General features: G+C 33.2%; 1 protein-coding gene across 7 annotated transcripts in view; it reads left to right on the top strand.

The window, feature by feature from the left end:
• The window catches only part of TNS3 (tensin 3), a 455,488-nt gene that overhangs the window by 317,589 nt on the left and 121,133 nt on the right, over window positions 1-16,766 (top strand). For all 7 annotated transcript variants that reach the window (XM_074283576.1, XM_074283574.1, XM_074283580.1 and 4 more), the window contains 3 exons: window positions 3,440-3,569; window positions 4,188-4,253; window positions 4,973-5,077. In XM_074283576.1, the coding sequence (XP_074139677.1) occupies window positions 3,440-3,569; window positions 4,188-4,253; window positions 4,973-5,077 (301 nt within the window). The remainder of the gene's footprint in view (window positions 1-3,439; window positions 3,570-4,187; window positions 4,254-4,972; window positions 5,078-16,766) is intronic.

Raw genomic sequence — 16,766 nt, 5'->3', positions numbered from 1 at the left:
AAAATGTAGCAAGTACTGTACTTCCTTTCCCTTGCAAAAAAAAAAAAAAATAATATTAATAATAATCCTGACCCTTCAAATCTTTCATATGCAATTCTTGATAAAATTGTGGATATCAAAATGTGTTAATTTTGTTTTATTTTTGCAAAGGAAATCATTTGGATACCACTTTCTTTAGCTACCACTTGTAACTGTCCTTTGATCAAGTTTTTTGACTTTTTAAAGCCAAAAAGCAATTTTAAAAAATTATTATTAAAAGGCTCCTATGCTTTGATGGGTATTACAGGTAACGGGAATTTAGAGAAGTGAGGATTTCACATAAAATCAAGTTATGCTAATTTCTTTCTACAAGTTTATTGGCAGAATTTTTGGTGGAAGTTTTCATTTTCAACATCAGATAACAAAACCTTTAAAATATTGCTTTATTTGGAAAGTTCAAAGAGTCAAAAAAATTTTGTCAGTCTTCTGGGCAGTTTCTGGAAAAAACCTGAACAAGTCAAAATACCATAGCCAAATGAATAACAAGGGAAGAATGTATAGTTCCCCCACGGTCATCTTCAGGGATCATTATCATTGTTTATCGTCTTTAAAGAAAGTCCCAGAAATTAAGCAAAAGGTTAGTTGCCGTTTCCAATTTATTCCCTTTTTTGGCTGCTGCCTATACAACTTTTCAATGGTGGGTGAATACTTGGAATATTGTTCCAACATAGGTTGCTTTAACATTTATTTCATTTTTTTATTTTTCATGAAATGTAATTAAAGATTAATTAAAGATTGGGTGGTGTATACTGTATGCAAATCCCCCCCCCCCCAAAAAAAAAAGAAATATAAGACTTAGTCCTTGTCCTCTAGAAGGTTGTAGTCAAGATGGAAAGATTATGGTCATGAAACAGTTTTAGTGATATTTTACAAAGAAATACAGAATCGAAAGCAGAAATTAATGGTGTTAAAAAATAAAGGTCATCATCATTGAGAATAAGAGAATTATTATTGTTATGAGAGAAACTGCAGAAGACTATAGATGGGAAATGGGATTTGATAGAAAAGGGGTGAAGGAGGATAGTATTTGGAGATATAGAGGGAAAAGGCATTGTCATGAATGAAGGCTTGGGACACATGGGTATAGGACCATGAAATGCTATTTTGTCTACCAAAAAACTTGAAGTGAGAGCAAGAGTACATGAAGAATATAGATTGGGAACTACTTAATTAAGTAGCAGGGAAAGCAATTAGGAGGCAGCCATCTTGTATTAATGTGTGACCTAGACTAAAAATTAGATACAAGAGTCATTTCACATGTGATAAATGATTGACTAAGGAATATAAATAATAAAGTATTTCCTTTGCAAAAATAAAACAAAATCAACACATTTAAAGTTTAAGTGAAAGTTTAAGTAACTAGGAGAATGGTTTGCTCTCAACAGAAATAAAAATATTGGGACGATGTCTATTCTCTTTTAGTTACCTCCAAGGTAAGTTCCAATTTAAGCACTTTATGAGGATCACAGATTCCTGAATAGAATCTTGAAGTAATAGGATTTTCTGTGTAATTATAGTGTTATCTGTACTTACATGGAGTTCTTCTTTGTTGATCTTTTTTTTTTTTTCTCTGACTGTTAATGACTTGCATTTGCCAAGTTTTAATATTTTCTTTACCCATTCTTTAAATAATCTTATAAAAGTTTCTTGTCTGGTGGGGATGTTGTCTGAAAGTAAGTGCCCCACCTTTAGAATTGGCTTGGGACAACCTTAACAATGGAATTGAAGCCAATCACCCAGGGCCATGTCTGTTCTGTTACTGCCATGTGGAATTTTATATACACCCATAGTTAGATGTGATTGTTTTGTCAACATGAATCACAATATCTTACTGTTAGTAGGCTTGTATCTTTTAATTTCAAATATTTTTTAAAGAATGAATGGAAACTGAATTCTTTAAAAAAAAAAAAAAAAGCCACATCGTTATGGGGATTTTTTTCCCCTGAATTTGCACACCAAATAAAATGAACATTTCCATAAATGAGAACAGGAAAAAAAAGGATCATACCTGAAATTATGAATATATATTAGGCATTCCCTTGCTTATTCAGTATATTGCTTACACAATATGACATTCACATATATACATACATATATATATGTATATACACACATATATAAATTTCAATATATAACTCTACTTGTCTGTCTTTCCTTCTGTTTGTATAGTTTCATCTTTGAATTAGCCCATGTTGTGCTAATAAATTAAGCCACAGTGTGTGTGCCAAATGTTTCTTCGTTTTTTCAAATAATGTTATATGATTTATTTATTAATATCACTCACCCCCTAAAAAGGAAAGAAAGGAAGGAAAAAGGAAGGAAAAAAGGAAGAGAAAGAAAGAAGGAAGGAGGGAGGGAGAGAAGAAAGAAAGGAGGAGGGAGGAAAAAAGAAAGAAGGAAGGAATTGAATGAATGAATTGGGGTAATTGAATTATAGTTTCTATTTATGTCACTATTTTGCATGTTTGCCTCAAGTATTCACAAGCATGACTTCTCTTCAGCAAAATCCTCCTGAAAATCTTATTCCAGAATGAGTAACCCTACCTCCCTGATGACATGGCAGAGATGCTGTTTTGTTGAAGGATATTTCAGTGAAATAAAAAGCATTGCCAAGTTCTATCAAACTAGAAGTGGCACAGTGTTTGAGGGATAGTCCTAAAATTAGGAAGATTTAAGTTCCTATCTGGCCCTAAACACTAGTTCTGTAACCATAGACTATTCACTTATTCTCTGCTGCAATTTTTTCATCTGTAAAATATGCATAATAAACTACCTACTTTTCAGAATTGTTGTGAAGCTTAAGTAAATTAATAGTTGTAAAGCATTTTTAACCTTGAAAGTGTTATTATAGTGCTAGGTATTATTATTAGTGAAATGTATGTCTCTTGCCTGAGGAATAAATAGTCTGGCTAAATGTAACAAATCTTATTAACAGAAGATTGCAAAATAGCTTATTTTTTGAAATTATCAGGCTTAAATCTAATAAAATTTTATTTGTCAAGAATGACTTAGGGGAAGACGACTTAAATGTGAAACTTAAACGTAAAGACTTAAAAGTGAAATCATGGTCTATGTGGTATTTCAGATGGATGATTTTATGAATCTGTCACTAGGGGAAAAGCATTAAAAGTTCTTATGGAAGATATGATTAAATTATGGCATGACCGTAACTATCAGAAGGCCTTTTAAAAATAGCTGAGATTATTCTAAGTGATTTTTCTTATCTAGAGTATCAAAAGCAACATTGTATTTTGAACTGTCCAGTATCTACATGAAATTGTTCTTTATTTTAATTCCGGGGAACTTCTTATCTTGAACAATTGTGCAATTTGTTAATTATGAAATGAACCCCCAATAGAAACCTGCTGATATTTTCTATTTTTTTCTCTCCTTAAAACAGTTGAAATGTTACCACAAAAAATATCGATCTGCTACTCGTGATGTCATTTTCCGCCTGCAGTTTCACACAGGAGCCATTCAAGGCTATGGACTGATGTTTAGGAAGGAAGATCTGGACAATGCTAACAAAGGTAGAATTCTGAGGGTACTAAGTTCTCTAGGGTATGCACTGATTGTCTGACAGTAAGTGCACACAAATATGAATTACTAGCATTTTTGCTCCCTTGGTTCATTTTTAATGCTCCCAATGTTTTTCAATGTTTGGATGCTGTTGATACATGCTGATTTTGAATCTGGCCAAATGTTTCCAGCTAAAGAAAGACATCACCCTACATGTTATAAGAGAAATTATTCATATTCTTTACTTTTAAAATAATAGCATCTTTGTTTGAGAAAGGCAGTATGTGATAGTGGATAGAAGGCTGGTCTAGTTTTCAGGAACACCTGACTTCAAACCACATTTTTGATAAATACTGGCTAGGTAACTCTCAGCACATCACTTAACTTCTCAGTGCCACAGACATCTCCCTAAAATCCCAAGTTATAAAACAATGGATTATTTATTTTGGGAGAATTGATTGAAATTGGCAGGTAGAGAATGGAGAGAAGACATTTTTTTTCCTGTAACAGAAAATATTATTTCCTTTCTGAAAAATAAGTATAATGCAGAACAGATAAAAATTTAGATTCCTTCTCTCTGATTCCACTTCTTAATTTCTCAATGCATTTATATTGTTCTTTGATTTCAGATGACCGCTTTCCTGATTATGGGAAGATTGAGTTAGTCTTTTCTGCTACACCTGAAAAAATACAAGGTAAGCATTTAGCATAAGAAATATTTATTTATTTTTATATATTTGAGCTTATTACAAAGTGAAAACTAAAAATAATCTTCCTTTCCCAGAAGGAATTTTATACCTCCAGAATCAGAGTATACTTACATGTGAATGCAAGTTGTATTAAATAGAAACTATTCTTGCTATCATTCATTATTTTCTATAACTTCCCTTCCCCCCTTTTTAATATGATAAAATCTGAATTGAAACACTCTAAATCATATAATAAAAATTTCATCGGCATTTTAAAATAATTCTAAGGAGGTAGAGTGGATTTGCATTTAGAAGATTTGGTTAAAACCCTAGTTCTGCTACTTAGGATATTTAACTTTGGACAAGTCACAATCTTGGTGAGCTTCAGTGGAAAGATGAGCCAGAATTTCCTTCTGACTCTAAGTGTGTGATCCATGAAAGAAAAACAAATAAATAAGATGTGAACCAAAAGCAACAACAACAAATTTGATAAACCTGTCACAGCACTAACCTTTAGGACTATCATGTTTTTCCTTTATGTCTCCAAAAAATCTGCCCTACCCTCTTTTGGAACATTGATGAGGGACTTCTTGGTTCTGACTCATCAGTTCACTTTACCATTTCTAGCCACTGGAAACATTTGCCTCTCTCATAACTGGCAATAAAATACAAAATCTCTTACTTCCCTTTTGACAACTTGATTTTGTCTTTGTCCTCTATTCAAGGATCTGAACATTTACAAAATGACCATGGAGTGGTTGTGGATTACAATACTGCTGACCCACTGATCCGGTGGGATTCTTATGAAAATATGAGTCCTGATGGGGAAGGTGAGTTTAACTGGCTTTTTAAACTGGCTTTTATATAAAATCTTCAAATGAGGTTGCTTTTCAATGGGATGAAATAAGTAAGGTAGGTGAAAAGAATCTGAGAAGAAAAAATCCATTGCCTTTACCAAAACAGATCCCCTCTCAACAAACTTAGAAGATGTAATCTTATTGTATTTACAGAATGCAGAAACTGTAGAGACGTGTGGTGTGGCACAGTCATAGGTTTCTGGAGTTCATGAACCACATATTGCTTGGATTTTGGTCAGAGTTTTGAAAAGCTGTAAATAGTTGGTGACCGGTCAGTGAAGTATATATATGTATGTGTGTGTATGTGCATATATATACACACATATACATGAAGAGAGAGAGAGGAACTTCCATATATATATATATATATATATATATATATATATATATATATATATATAAAAAGTTCTTCTAAAATTGTATTTGTAAGTTGCTAAAGATCTTTGTTCCTTAAAGTACTCTCCCTTCCTGTTTTTATAAAGAGAATGATCTATTATATCTTAAGCAATGGATTACGATTCCTTTTGTAGCCCAATGAACCAAATATGCAGGGTCTTTCAAAAACTTTTGCAGGTATGTTAAACATTAATAGCTTAAATCTACACTAAGACTTTTATGGAACCTCCTATATTTAGTTCTTATTTTCAGAACCTTAATCATTTAATATTAGCCATTTGGAGTTATGGCCTTCTATCTTCCACCCCTCCCTTCTCTGCGTGCCAGTTCACTCTCTGTACTCACACACAATAAAATGTTACATCACAAGTAAAAACATGGAAAAGAATTGAAGGAATGAGGTGATAATGTACAGTTCTCTATAGAAACAAGTAAGCAGAGTGTAGATTTCAATAGATGAAATCACAGTGATTCTGATCTAGTTCAGGATATCTTTCATCTCCTGTGAATCATTGGTTGAGAATCAGGTTAGGTTGGGGAGAGTAAAGAAAAAACACTTGTCAAATTGCTGTTCCCAGGAGCGAAGTAAACAAAAGGAAGACATTTTGTGATTGAACAAGATAACATGATGTCCTTGCTCTATAAGTAGGCAGGGAGGTTACTGTGTCCTTAGGCAACAGCGATAGCCACTAACTGCTTTCTCCTAATGGCTCACACCAGGGCTCCTTCAGAAGATGGGAGCTTTTATTGAGTCAGTGCATCTTTGGAAACTTGGGGTATAAACATGTCTGTATGGAGCAGCCGTAATTTCTTTCAGGATCCTGTTATTTTGTTTAGATGAAGCAGAGCAGGACTCGGAGTTTCTGATAATCTTCATCATTGTTATTACTGCTCTGTTAGGCCCTGGGAGGGAGACAGTATTTGAAGTGTTTCATGTTAGTAAACACTGATTTAACATCGCCATTACAACCATCATCATCATCATCATCATCATCACTACTGACATTTAGTACTTTAAAGTTGGCAAAACGCTTTGCATCTGTTGTTGTTTCATATTATCCTCACTACAACCATGGGAGGTAGGTGCTTTTATTATCTCTGTTTTATCAAAACTTGATTTTAAAAAATTAAATGACTTATCCAGAAACACAAGGCTTTGTCTCAGGTCTTCATCTCCATATCTCTCTTGCCTTATTTCTTTTGCTATTGTTATGTGTAGTAAACCAAATGCTAGATTTGGGGTCAGGAAGGCTTGGGTTCAAATGCTACTTCTGATAAATATAATATTACTTTTATGAAATGGTCCTGGGTGTGTCACTTAAATTCAAGCTATTCTCTATATACAGTGTCATAGAAGGATTGATGATCTATTGTGGTAGAGAGTTCCTCATGCTCTGAAATCCATGTTGTATTGTTATTGTTGCATTTCTTTGTTTCTTGTGTTAGGGAATTTAACATCTTCCTTGCATGGTCAATAAAGTGAAGCAAAAATGCTTTCCTCAATTATTTGAATAGAAAATGAATAAGATCCCTGCTCCACCCTTTCCAGAATTCTAGTGGCTATTTAGACCCTGGGTGGGAGACAGTGTCTAGTATTGGTGAAAGGAGTGCATTCATGGTGTGCTGGGCAGAGACTCTTACCAATTTATTTAGGCTGGTTAAAAGGATATCATTACTGGCATAACACCGCTACAGCCAAGTTATGAATCATGCTTATTTAAAAGGAGGTAGTTCTCTGCTTTGGGCCCAGAACAAGATTTTGTTTCTTATTATTTTGTATACTTAGAATGATCCCTTCAGTTAAATATGCTTCCTTGAAAATGATATTTAATTTTTTTCTTTTCATTTTACCTAGACATAACTCATATGATATAGGAGCATAGATCATAGTACTTTGAACTAGATATGTTGAAACTGGGAAATTAGAGATCATGCAGTCTGATCCCTCAGTGATAGAGGCCTTTGAGAAGTGTTTGGAGTGCTGCACTCAAAGTTAAGAGTTCTGGGCCCACATCCCACCTTAGGCATTCTCAAGACACAAAGACTTCCAGGGTCCTGAGTTTCCAGTGCCTAGTTTTGAGTCAGTGCTTAAGAAATGTTTATTATACTCAAAGTGTAGGCTTGGCAGTGAACTGTGTGACTGCTGTCAGAGGCCTGAAATAGCATTTCCCCCCCATACAAAGGTAATACACAAAATCCCTAAGGGATTATAATATGTCTTGGTGGTGATAATATCCCACCATGGCATTCAGGAACCTTTAAATTATTAAAAAATAAAATAAAACTCAGTTTTATCTGTTGCTTTTCAGAGAAATTGGTAATTTGTATTTTTCCTCATCAAAATCAGAAATGGGGGGGGCATCTATATGCAAGAGTGAGAACTAAATCAATTACACCATAATAAGCACTTAATAAATAAATAATGCTATTTATCTCTCTATCATGTATTTCTCTCATCTATATTGCTATTACTTTTCCTTTCATCATCTAATTCTCTATTGCTATTTCTATCTTTTCTATCTCAATTATCTATCATCTATCTTTGAAAAAGTTCAGGAAAATCTGGTTCCTCTTTTGAGTTCTGATTTGCTTCTTTCTTTCCTTTTTTTCCTGTAAGTGCTCCTGCTGTATGAATGTTCACTTTTTCAAAATTTAAACTTAAAGAAGTTCCCTTAGCAGTGAGGGTTTCCTTTTTTCCACTAATGCTTGTTCCCTGCCTTTTTCCAGCCTCCTCCCTTCCTTTGGTAGCTTAGTAGTGCAGCAAATAGAGCCCTAGACTTGGAGTCACCAATATCTCTCCCAAACCCAACTCATACATGATTAACTGTGAGTCCCTGAACAAGTCATTTAACTTGTCTGTTTCAGATTCCTCATCTGTAAAATGGGAATAAAAATAGAATGTTTTCCTGAAGGTTGTTGTAGGGATAAAATGAGATAATGTTTGGAAAGAACTATATTGTTATATTATGCTTTCTCTCTCATTATGCATGCAACATATAATACAGTGTATTGCTGCTCTACTGTTTTATTACATATCACTTCTTCTCAATTACATGGAAAGCCCCTGGAAAGGGAAGAAGATCTCAGCATTTTGCATTGTTGCATTCCTACAGGGGAATAGATGTTTACCAGTAGACAATTGGATCTTATAGCAAAGGTCTAATAAAGATGTATTATTCAGTGCTATTGAATTGATCATCATCAGTATCATGTATCCTTCTACCCTGTGACAGTGGCTAGTTCTGGAGGAGTAAATAGTGAACTGGTCCTCTTTAGAAGAACTTTTAGACTTTCTCATTGTAAGGGAGAGAAGTTTATCCACATTGGTTCTGTGCTGTCTTTGTCATAAATACCTTTTCTCCTCAGTGAAAAGCACTCATTGATGTTCAGGAATGTAACCATGCTTTATGATTTCATTTGACTTTTGACTTATTTTCCTTCATTTTCACCCTTTCTTCATTGTCAAGTTAATAGCTATTGAACAGGGAGTTGCCTTGTTGGGAAGTGAAAGTCTCTCAGTGGAGGACTGCTTGGTGGAAATGCTTGGATTGAGTACTTTTCAAAGGAACGCCAATATCTCTTAATTACACCAGGGTAGAAGCTATTTCTGGGGAGCTTTTTTTAAACCACATTTTTGGTGATGAAAACAGTTCCCGCTTTGGGCCTTGAATGTTGTGAAACTTTGAAAAATAAAGGTATAACAGGCCAAAAGAAGTTTGTTTTCCATTGAAAGGTAGTAAATTACAACAGTTTCCCATTCTCTAAATGGTGTGGGTAATGAAAACAGAAATACTGAATTACCGGATTTCTGCTGTAGAAATTATTGCCAGTTTGGAATCATGCCTTTTTCCTTCATCTGCCATCAGTTGTTCCCCCTTCCACAAAGAGCTCCCTTTTTTATATCTTAATGCTATGATTTTCTTTTGTTATGAAGATGCTGATGTTAAGAGGGGAGCGAATGTGGACAAGACTTTACAAAAGTCTCATTGTTTCAGTGGGAATAAGTATATTTTATTTTGTTTTTTTAATTTATGAATAATCTCCTGATGTGTTACTGTGGGGGTCTTTTGTAAAATTATGTGCTCTTGTGATGTTTACACTCTGTTACTGTATCAGAATGAAGCTACAGAATCAGAGAATCCTTTAAATTGGTTGGAAAAGTCTTCAACTTCTTCTCAACTAATAGTGTCAAACTTAAATAGAAATGGATTCCAGCTGGCCACATGTCTCAGTTATATTTTAATTTATTTTGACTGCACTTGATATTTTGGGCCTTGAGTGGACATCTTTAATCTAGTCCTATTCATACCCCCAAAACTTTTACCACTACATTATAGCTGAAAAGTCAAACCTGCCCCTCTACCTGAATAGCTTCAATATGGAGGAATCTCTATCAATTGAAGCAGCCTGTTCTCCTTTTGGATAGCTGTCATGTTAGTAAATCTTTCCTGACATGGTTGCCTCTTTGTAAACTTCTGTCCCTTTGTCCCTACTAATGTACTCTGAAGCCAATTCTGTGACAGTCCTTCAAATATTTGAAGACAGCTACATTCCCTTTCCCCCCCTTCCCCATCAACAATCATTCTTTCTCTGTAGAGTCTACCTGGGGATTTCACATTAATGAAGGGCAGTCCCTAACATTATTCACAAAGCTATTATTCTGAAGGGGCCCTAGAGAATGACATGTTCTCTTCACTTTTGTCCTACATATGAATAAGTAGAGCTCACGTACTCAAATGCCAAGAATAGTCTTAGCTACATTAACAGTTTCTCCCTGGAGACCAAAATGATCGTGTGATTACAAGGGCCATCGAAAACCTTCTCTTGTCCTTTTGGAAACTCTTGGAGCATTCAGGGCTCCATTGGTGTACCACTGTATTTTAAGTATGACAACAGCCGTATGACCATTATAAGAGAGAAAAAGGGTCTCATTAACATCAACAAGACCTGGCTTTTTTTTTTCCCCTTCTTCTTTAATACTTTTCTATCCTAGTACTATTTTGTGGTACTAAAAGAAAAAAAAAAAATGAACCGCATTCATCCTTCAGGTTGAATCTGGTTTTGTTTTCAAATTTTGTAAATACTCTTTGTTTTTATGCCATAAAATTTTAATTATACTTGCCACTCCACTTAATTCTCACCTGAGAAAAAATAAAACAGTTAATTAAGCCCAATTGGCATAGAATCTGTGTCTTCCAGTGTATGCAACTTTTTACACCCCTATTTCTCTAATTTTCTACTCAGAAAGGAAGAGTATTCCATCTTCTGTTTTCTTTGCTCAAGATTGGTCATTATTATTCATGAGAATCTGAATGTTCCTTTCCCTTTCCATATTTATAAAAATTATATTTATTATTTTTTTTTCTGCTTGTTGAATTTTGTGTTCATCTCTACAAGTCTTCCAATATATGTTGTTCTTTTTTTTTTTTTAATGGGGTTTAATACAATACCTTGGGTAATGCCCTTAATGAATGTTTGTTGATTGAATGATTGGTGCAACAATATTCCATTATATTAATATAGCATAGATCATTAATTTTAATCATTGGGCAGCCAGATTGCTTTTAGTTTTCTATTACAGAAATCTATAATATTTATGGAATCTTTCTTTCAAGTCAAACAGTGAATATCTCCTTATAAACTGTTTATTTTCCATAGCCATCCCTAAATCTGGGAAAATGTTATTTTTATTTCCCTTCCATGATGGCTTAAAGGACTTTTGTTTTTCTCATGAGCTTGAGAGGTGAAAGGATTGGCATTCTTTAGTTTACTAGAGCCTTTTGCTTGACCTTCAAAAGGAAAGATAGGATCCTTTCCCTATTGGAACTCTGAAAGAACAATAACTTTTCTTATCTTTGAAGAGCTTTGTAAGATAAACTGCCCTAATTTTGGTAAATTCTGGGTAAACAGGCTTAAACAAAGGAATTAATAGCTACTAAAGGAAATATTTTATAACTTTCAGAGGAGGTACTGATGCGAGGAAGTTTCCTCATCCAAGAATTCCTAATAGCAGTAAAATTATATTATATGTCCAGTTCCAATTCCAATCCCAAAGAAATTCATAAATCAAAATAACATGGAAATAAAAAGTTGTAAAGAGGAGATACAAAAATGCCAGATATTCCTAGTAATTTGAAGTAATCTATGGTGGGGATTAGGGAATTAGCCAAAAGCTTGAATTACAGAATTTTAAAAAAGAAATATTTACTATTGACAATTTTGGGTTTGCACCTTTTCCCCTTAAAACTTTTTCCCTCTGAAGTAATTTTTTTGTATATACTGTGAACTGCCTCTATATGGTTGTATGTTCTCCTGTCTTCATAGGCAAGCTTTGGCTAAAATAAGTATAAGTACACATTTGACTAAAAATCTGAAGAAGAAAAGGGACATTTTGTACTCTTACTCTAAAAAATGCAAATCCTTTTTTTGTCAATATTTTCTAAATGTTAAAAATAGAGCATTCTCCTCTCTGCGTTTTAAAGAAGTAGCGTATGATGGGAAAAACAAAGCTGATTTTGTTTCTTTAGTTAGCCTATTGGCTAGCTGAAATTTCCTTTAAATCCAAAATTTCTCAATATTAGATCTAAAAAAAAAATACTAGGTCTAGTATTAGAAACTTTTTTAAAGAAAATTTTAAAAGCACATCTCTTTCCTCCATTTTCTTTTGAAGAACATGTATATTATTAGGTCAATACAACTTTAGATTAGTTTCTTAAAACTATCAAACCATCTTTTTGATACCCATAATTTATTTCATCATTTTTTTCATACTGCTGAAATAAGTTTCAATTTGGTCAATGGGCCTGGAAGGCCTGAGCGTAAATCTATTGTCACCCACTTACTAGATGATTCTAGATAAGATATTTAACCTGTATGCCTCAGTTTCTTCATCTGTAAAATTAGGATTATAAAAGAAACTATCTTGCAGAGTGGTTGTAAAGATAAAATGAGATATTTGGAAAAAACACTTAGCACAGTGCTATCAGCATAATAAATGATACCTAATAAGTTTAATAAATGCTTATTTTCATTCTTTCTATTTAAATTAACAGAACTTCCAAAATCACAGGGACTTAAATAATGGATTTATTATTTATTAGAATATAAGATGCAGTATCAGAGAATAATTTTACATTAAAATGGGTCACAAGATACAGTTCTCATAATATGACTGAGAGGTATATAGGTGATTGTCTACAACATATGATTCTACTTATAAAAATCTTTTGACATTCTGAAAGCTGCCCTAAATATGGATTCACTTATCTTAATGCCATGAATGCAGGAGTTCCCCTGCTCTTTTGGGGGCTGTTGTGGATTCTCCATTCCCCTTAAATTTGACATATACCTTTCCTTACCACTCACACCTTATGCTGCAATTTAATTCTAATCTGTTGACTGATTACCATCATACCTTTCCCCACCCACTATGGTCTATTTTATCATACTTTTCATTTCACATTTTTTCCATACTGGAACTGGAACAGACCCATGTCTCACTCCTATTATCACCAATCCTCTCTATCTTTTTTCCTTTAAATTAATTCTTATTCTCTATTCCTTCTACCACAACCAAAGGACTTAGCATAGTAATTGATGCATAGGAGGTACTATTTCCCCTGTTATTTTAGAATTCTAAATATATTTTGTCAGAGAGATACTTTAAAATAATTAATATAGTATAAGTTAAATAGAAATAAGTAGATTGACTCAGAAAGTTAGTCACCATTTATCAGATTTCTTTTTCATATTTGTGTTCCAAACCATCAAATTCTTATTATAATCACTGAGGGAAATAATAATGGTGTGTCAATAGAGCAGTCTTAAGTATGTCATTACTACTTTTCTGAAACCTTTGGTATTTTGGGGGGTTTGCCTGGTAAGAGATCAGGAGGTCTCAAAATTGAAGATCAGTGTCCCCTAATAAACTTAAAAGTTGCAATTAAACTTTCATATTCTCCTGATTAAAGATAGTGATACTAAAGGAGAGGAAGAATAAAAAAGGTAGTGGTGAGGGGCAATCCAGCTACCACCTTTTCTCCCTGCAAAGAAGATGGAGCTGATACGACACAGTATAGATGGTTGAATAGATTCTACAGAGAGAGGAGGATTAACTGGGAAGATGATTCCTCTCTCCACATAGTTTTTTGGGGGACTCTGGAAATTAGCAGCAGAAAGACCTTTACCATCCCTTTAGACCTTAAAGGCATATCCCTGTTGCCTTTATTCTGTTTGTGTCTGCCTTCCTCTTCTGAGATAACTATTCAGAAAGTACTTTAAGGTTTGTGAAATAATCTCCTTATAATAACTCTGTTAGGGAATTAACTACAAGTATTATTTATTCCTTGTCACTGAGAGGCATAGTCTAGTGAATAAAGATCTGGTCTTAAAAAATGGAAGAACTGAGTTCTAGAGTAGACAGAGGACAAATCTCTTGCAAATCATTTCTCAGTGTCTCAGGAAATTCTCCAAGAGTTTAAATTTCAAAATAGCTATTAATCAGAATTATTAGAAGCTTCTTCACTGGCATTTTTGCATACCACTGAAATCATAGCCCTCATCTGGGACACATACACATATTTTTATACATACATACATACATACATACATATATATATGTATGTGTGTGTATGTATGTATGTATGTATATACACAGACACATATGTCATGAAGAGATAACACTGGGCTCATGTGGTATTTGTTGCATCCTGTAAATGATTATCAAATTCATAGCTTGAAGAAAAACAACCAATTAAAAGAATATGTCCTTTAAATATGAAAATGGCTTTTATAAAGGTGTACCCTTAGAACACCATTTTTGTATTGTTTTCCCTGAAAAAAAGAAACCAAATAGATAATCCTAGATAAATGGAGTTGTGAGGGATGGGGAAAGCCTTTTTAATTAGGCTTTTAAAATATCTACATTTTCTTTAACTGATGTTATGTTAAATTTTGATACCTTTAGCTCACAGAAGTTGTCCCTTGTATTTAATGTGAAGGCTTTAAGTCTCTAGTATGCTAGAACAAACAACTCTTGAACACCGAATGCTTATTCTCACTTCCTTTCCCCTGAAATGGCTTGTAGCAAGTGTGATGAAACACAACCATGTTAGATGAGCAAGATGAACAAAATATGTTGATTGCCTAGAGAACTCACATTCCTTACCTTACATTCAGGAAATGTAAATTCTCATCATCTATGGGCATAGCTTGTGAGAACTTTTATTTTACTATAAAAGTTTAGATGTTTGTTATTATTGTACATATTTTATATTTTTAATACCAGTCAGGAAAAAAAAAAAAGTTCTAGTTTTAATTTTAAAAGTGCCTCCTCAAGCCTAATAAACTCATTCATACATCTTTGTACATATTTGTGTGCATTGTGAGCTCCTTAAAAGAATGAACTGTATTTTGACTTCCTTTGTATTCTTGTTCCTTAACACAATTAATGGATATGGTAGCTGCTTAATAAATGATTATTGGCTGACACATTAAGAACCTGAGGCTTAAGTAGAATTGCATGAAATAATCCAAGTAGTAGTATCAAGTAGTTTTGATATGTTGCTAGTTCTGAAATCTATGGATTTTCTGTGATTGATCTAAGGCTATCATTTTAATTTTTCAAAAAACAAGAAAAATGAGATTCATATGCTTTCCTCTGGTGGAAAACAATCTTTCCCTAGTCTGCCTGCCTAATTTCTCACAGTTGTGCCAAGAAATATATTGAAAAAACTAAAACAAAACAAAATTATATAATTAGAATATAAAGATACATTCCTTTTTTTTTTTTAATAAGGAGATGTTCAAGGAGCTAAATATGTATTAAAGTTAGTTTGAAATATTATCAGCAATGTAGGAAAAGCCTACTTTTCTTCCATTTTCTTTTCGGTACTCAAACATTTATTAAACATCTACATTGTGTGGTCTGCTGTGCAGTTATGCTAATTTGACCAAAAATTAGTCATTCATTTAGGTCAAAATCCTATAGTTAAATTCATCATTAGTTCAGTTGACATTTTGATCTGTTCTGTGTTTGGTTCCCATTTCTAATACTAATTATTTTTAGATTTCAATGAAATTATGTTCTCTTTCAGTAATAGCATTTCTCACAATTTGCAAAATTGTACTTACCTATGAAAGGGTATGTAAATGTGTATCCAGTAACCTTTTCAGATCCTGCCTCTCCTTTATGAAAGAGTTACACTTGATGACGTCTGTGGTCCCTTTTAGTTCTAAAACCATATTTTTCTATAGTAGTTATACTTGTAGTTTTATTAGTTTAGAACTAATTTTGATAAATGGTAACTTGCATTTTGTTTTCCCACAAGAATTGGTGACAATGCAAGGACTCATGGATTTCTAGAATTAATAAAACATACAAGAACCTTTATCAATCATATGATCCAATTTTATATAGGACAAAACTGAGGTCAGGAAATGTAAAGTTACTGAAGTCTTTGCTTTTCTTTCACAACAGTAGAGATTTTTTTGAGATGAAGTATCCAGGAAGAGGAAATATTTTAACCTATTAGATGTAGTTACAGCATACCATTACTATTCCCAGATTATGTTGAAATTAATATATGAAATTCATAGAATTTATATTTGGTGGCCCTTTATGTAGTATGATAAATAGAAAGTCACAAATTATCAAAAACTTTTATGTCTTACCATTAGAGTAAACCATAGTAGTTATTAAACATTTTGCTAGGGTTTCTAACAAATAGCAAAGGGAGTTAAGTGATAAATATTCTTTATCCCAAATTCTATCAATACAATAGTAAGAGCCCTAACGTAAAAGCAGAAGGGGGGGAAAAAAAAAAGACTTGGTGATTACTAACTCTTACTTGTATTTAACTTTTTAGAGAAATTGGTTTATGAGGATATGTCTTTTAGTATTTTTTAGGAAATGTCTTCTGAATTCAAACAAACTATATGAACACAAAATTTTAAAAAGCAAAACATGATTTTTAAAATATCAATGAATAAAAATATTGTTCTTATATAACCATTTTCTTGAAAGCTGTAGTGTAGGATGTAGAAAGCATGGGCTTGGAAAACAGGGTGACAGGATTCAAATTCTCATTCTACCTCTTATTTAAAAGGCAAGACAGTGAACCTCTCTAATTCTTAGTTTTTCCACCTATCAAATAAGGATATTAGGTTACATAATAACAAAACATGTTTAAGCTCTAATATTCTCATGATTCTTAAAATGACCTGAGCTTGCTTTTTCTCATTTGTTCAATGAAGCAGCTGGATTGAA

The sequence above is a fragment of the Sminthopsis crassicaudata genome, chromosome 1 (assembly GCF_048593235.1).
Source record: "Sminthopsis crassicaudata isolate SCR6 chromosome 1, ASM4859323v1, whole genome shotgun sequence".
NCBI lineage: Eukaryota > Metazoa > Chordata > Mammalia > Dasyuromorphia > Dasyuridae > Sminthopsis > Sminthopsis crassicaudata.
The sequence above is the reverse complement of the archived record's forward strand: the minus strand, read 5'-3'. Positions and strand labels throughout refer to the sequence as shown.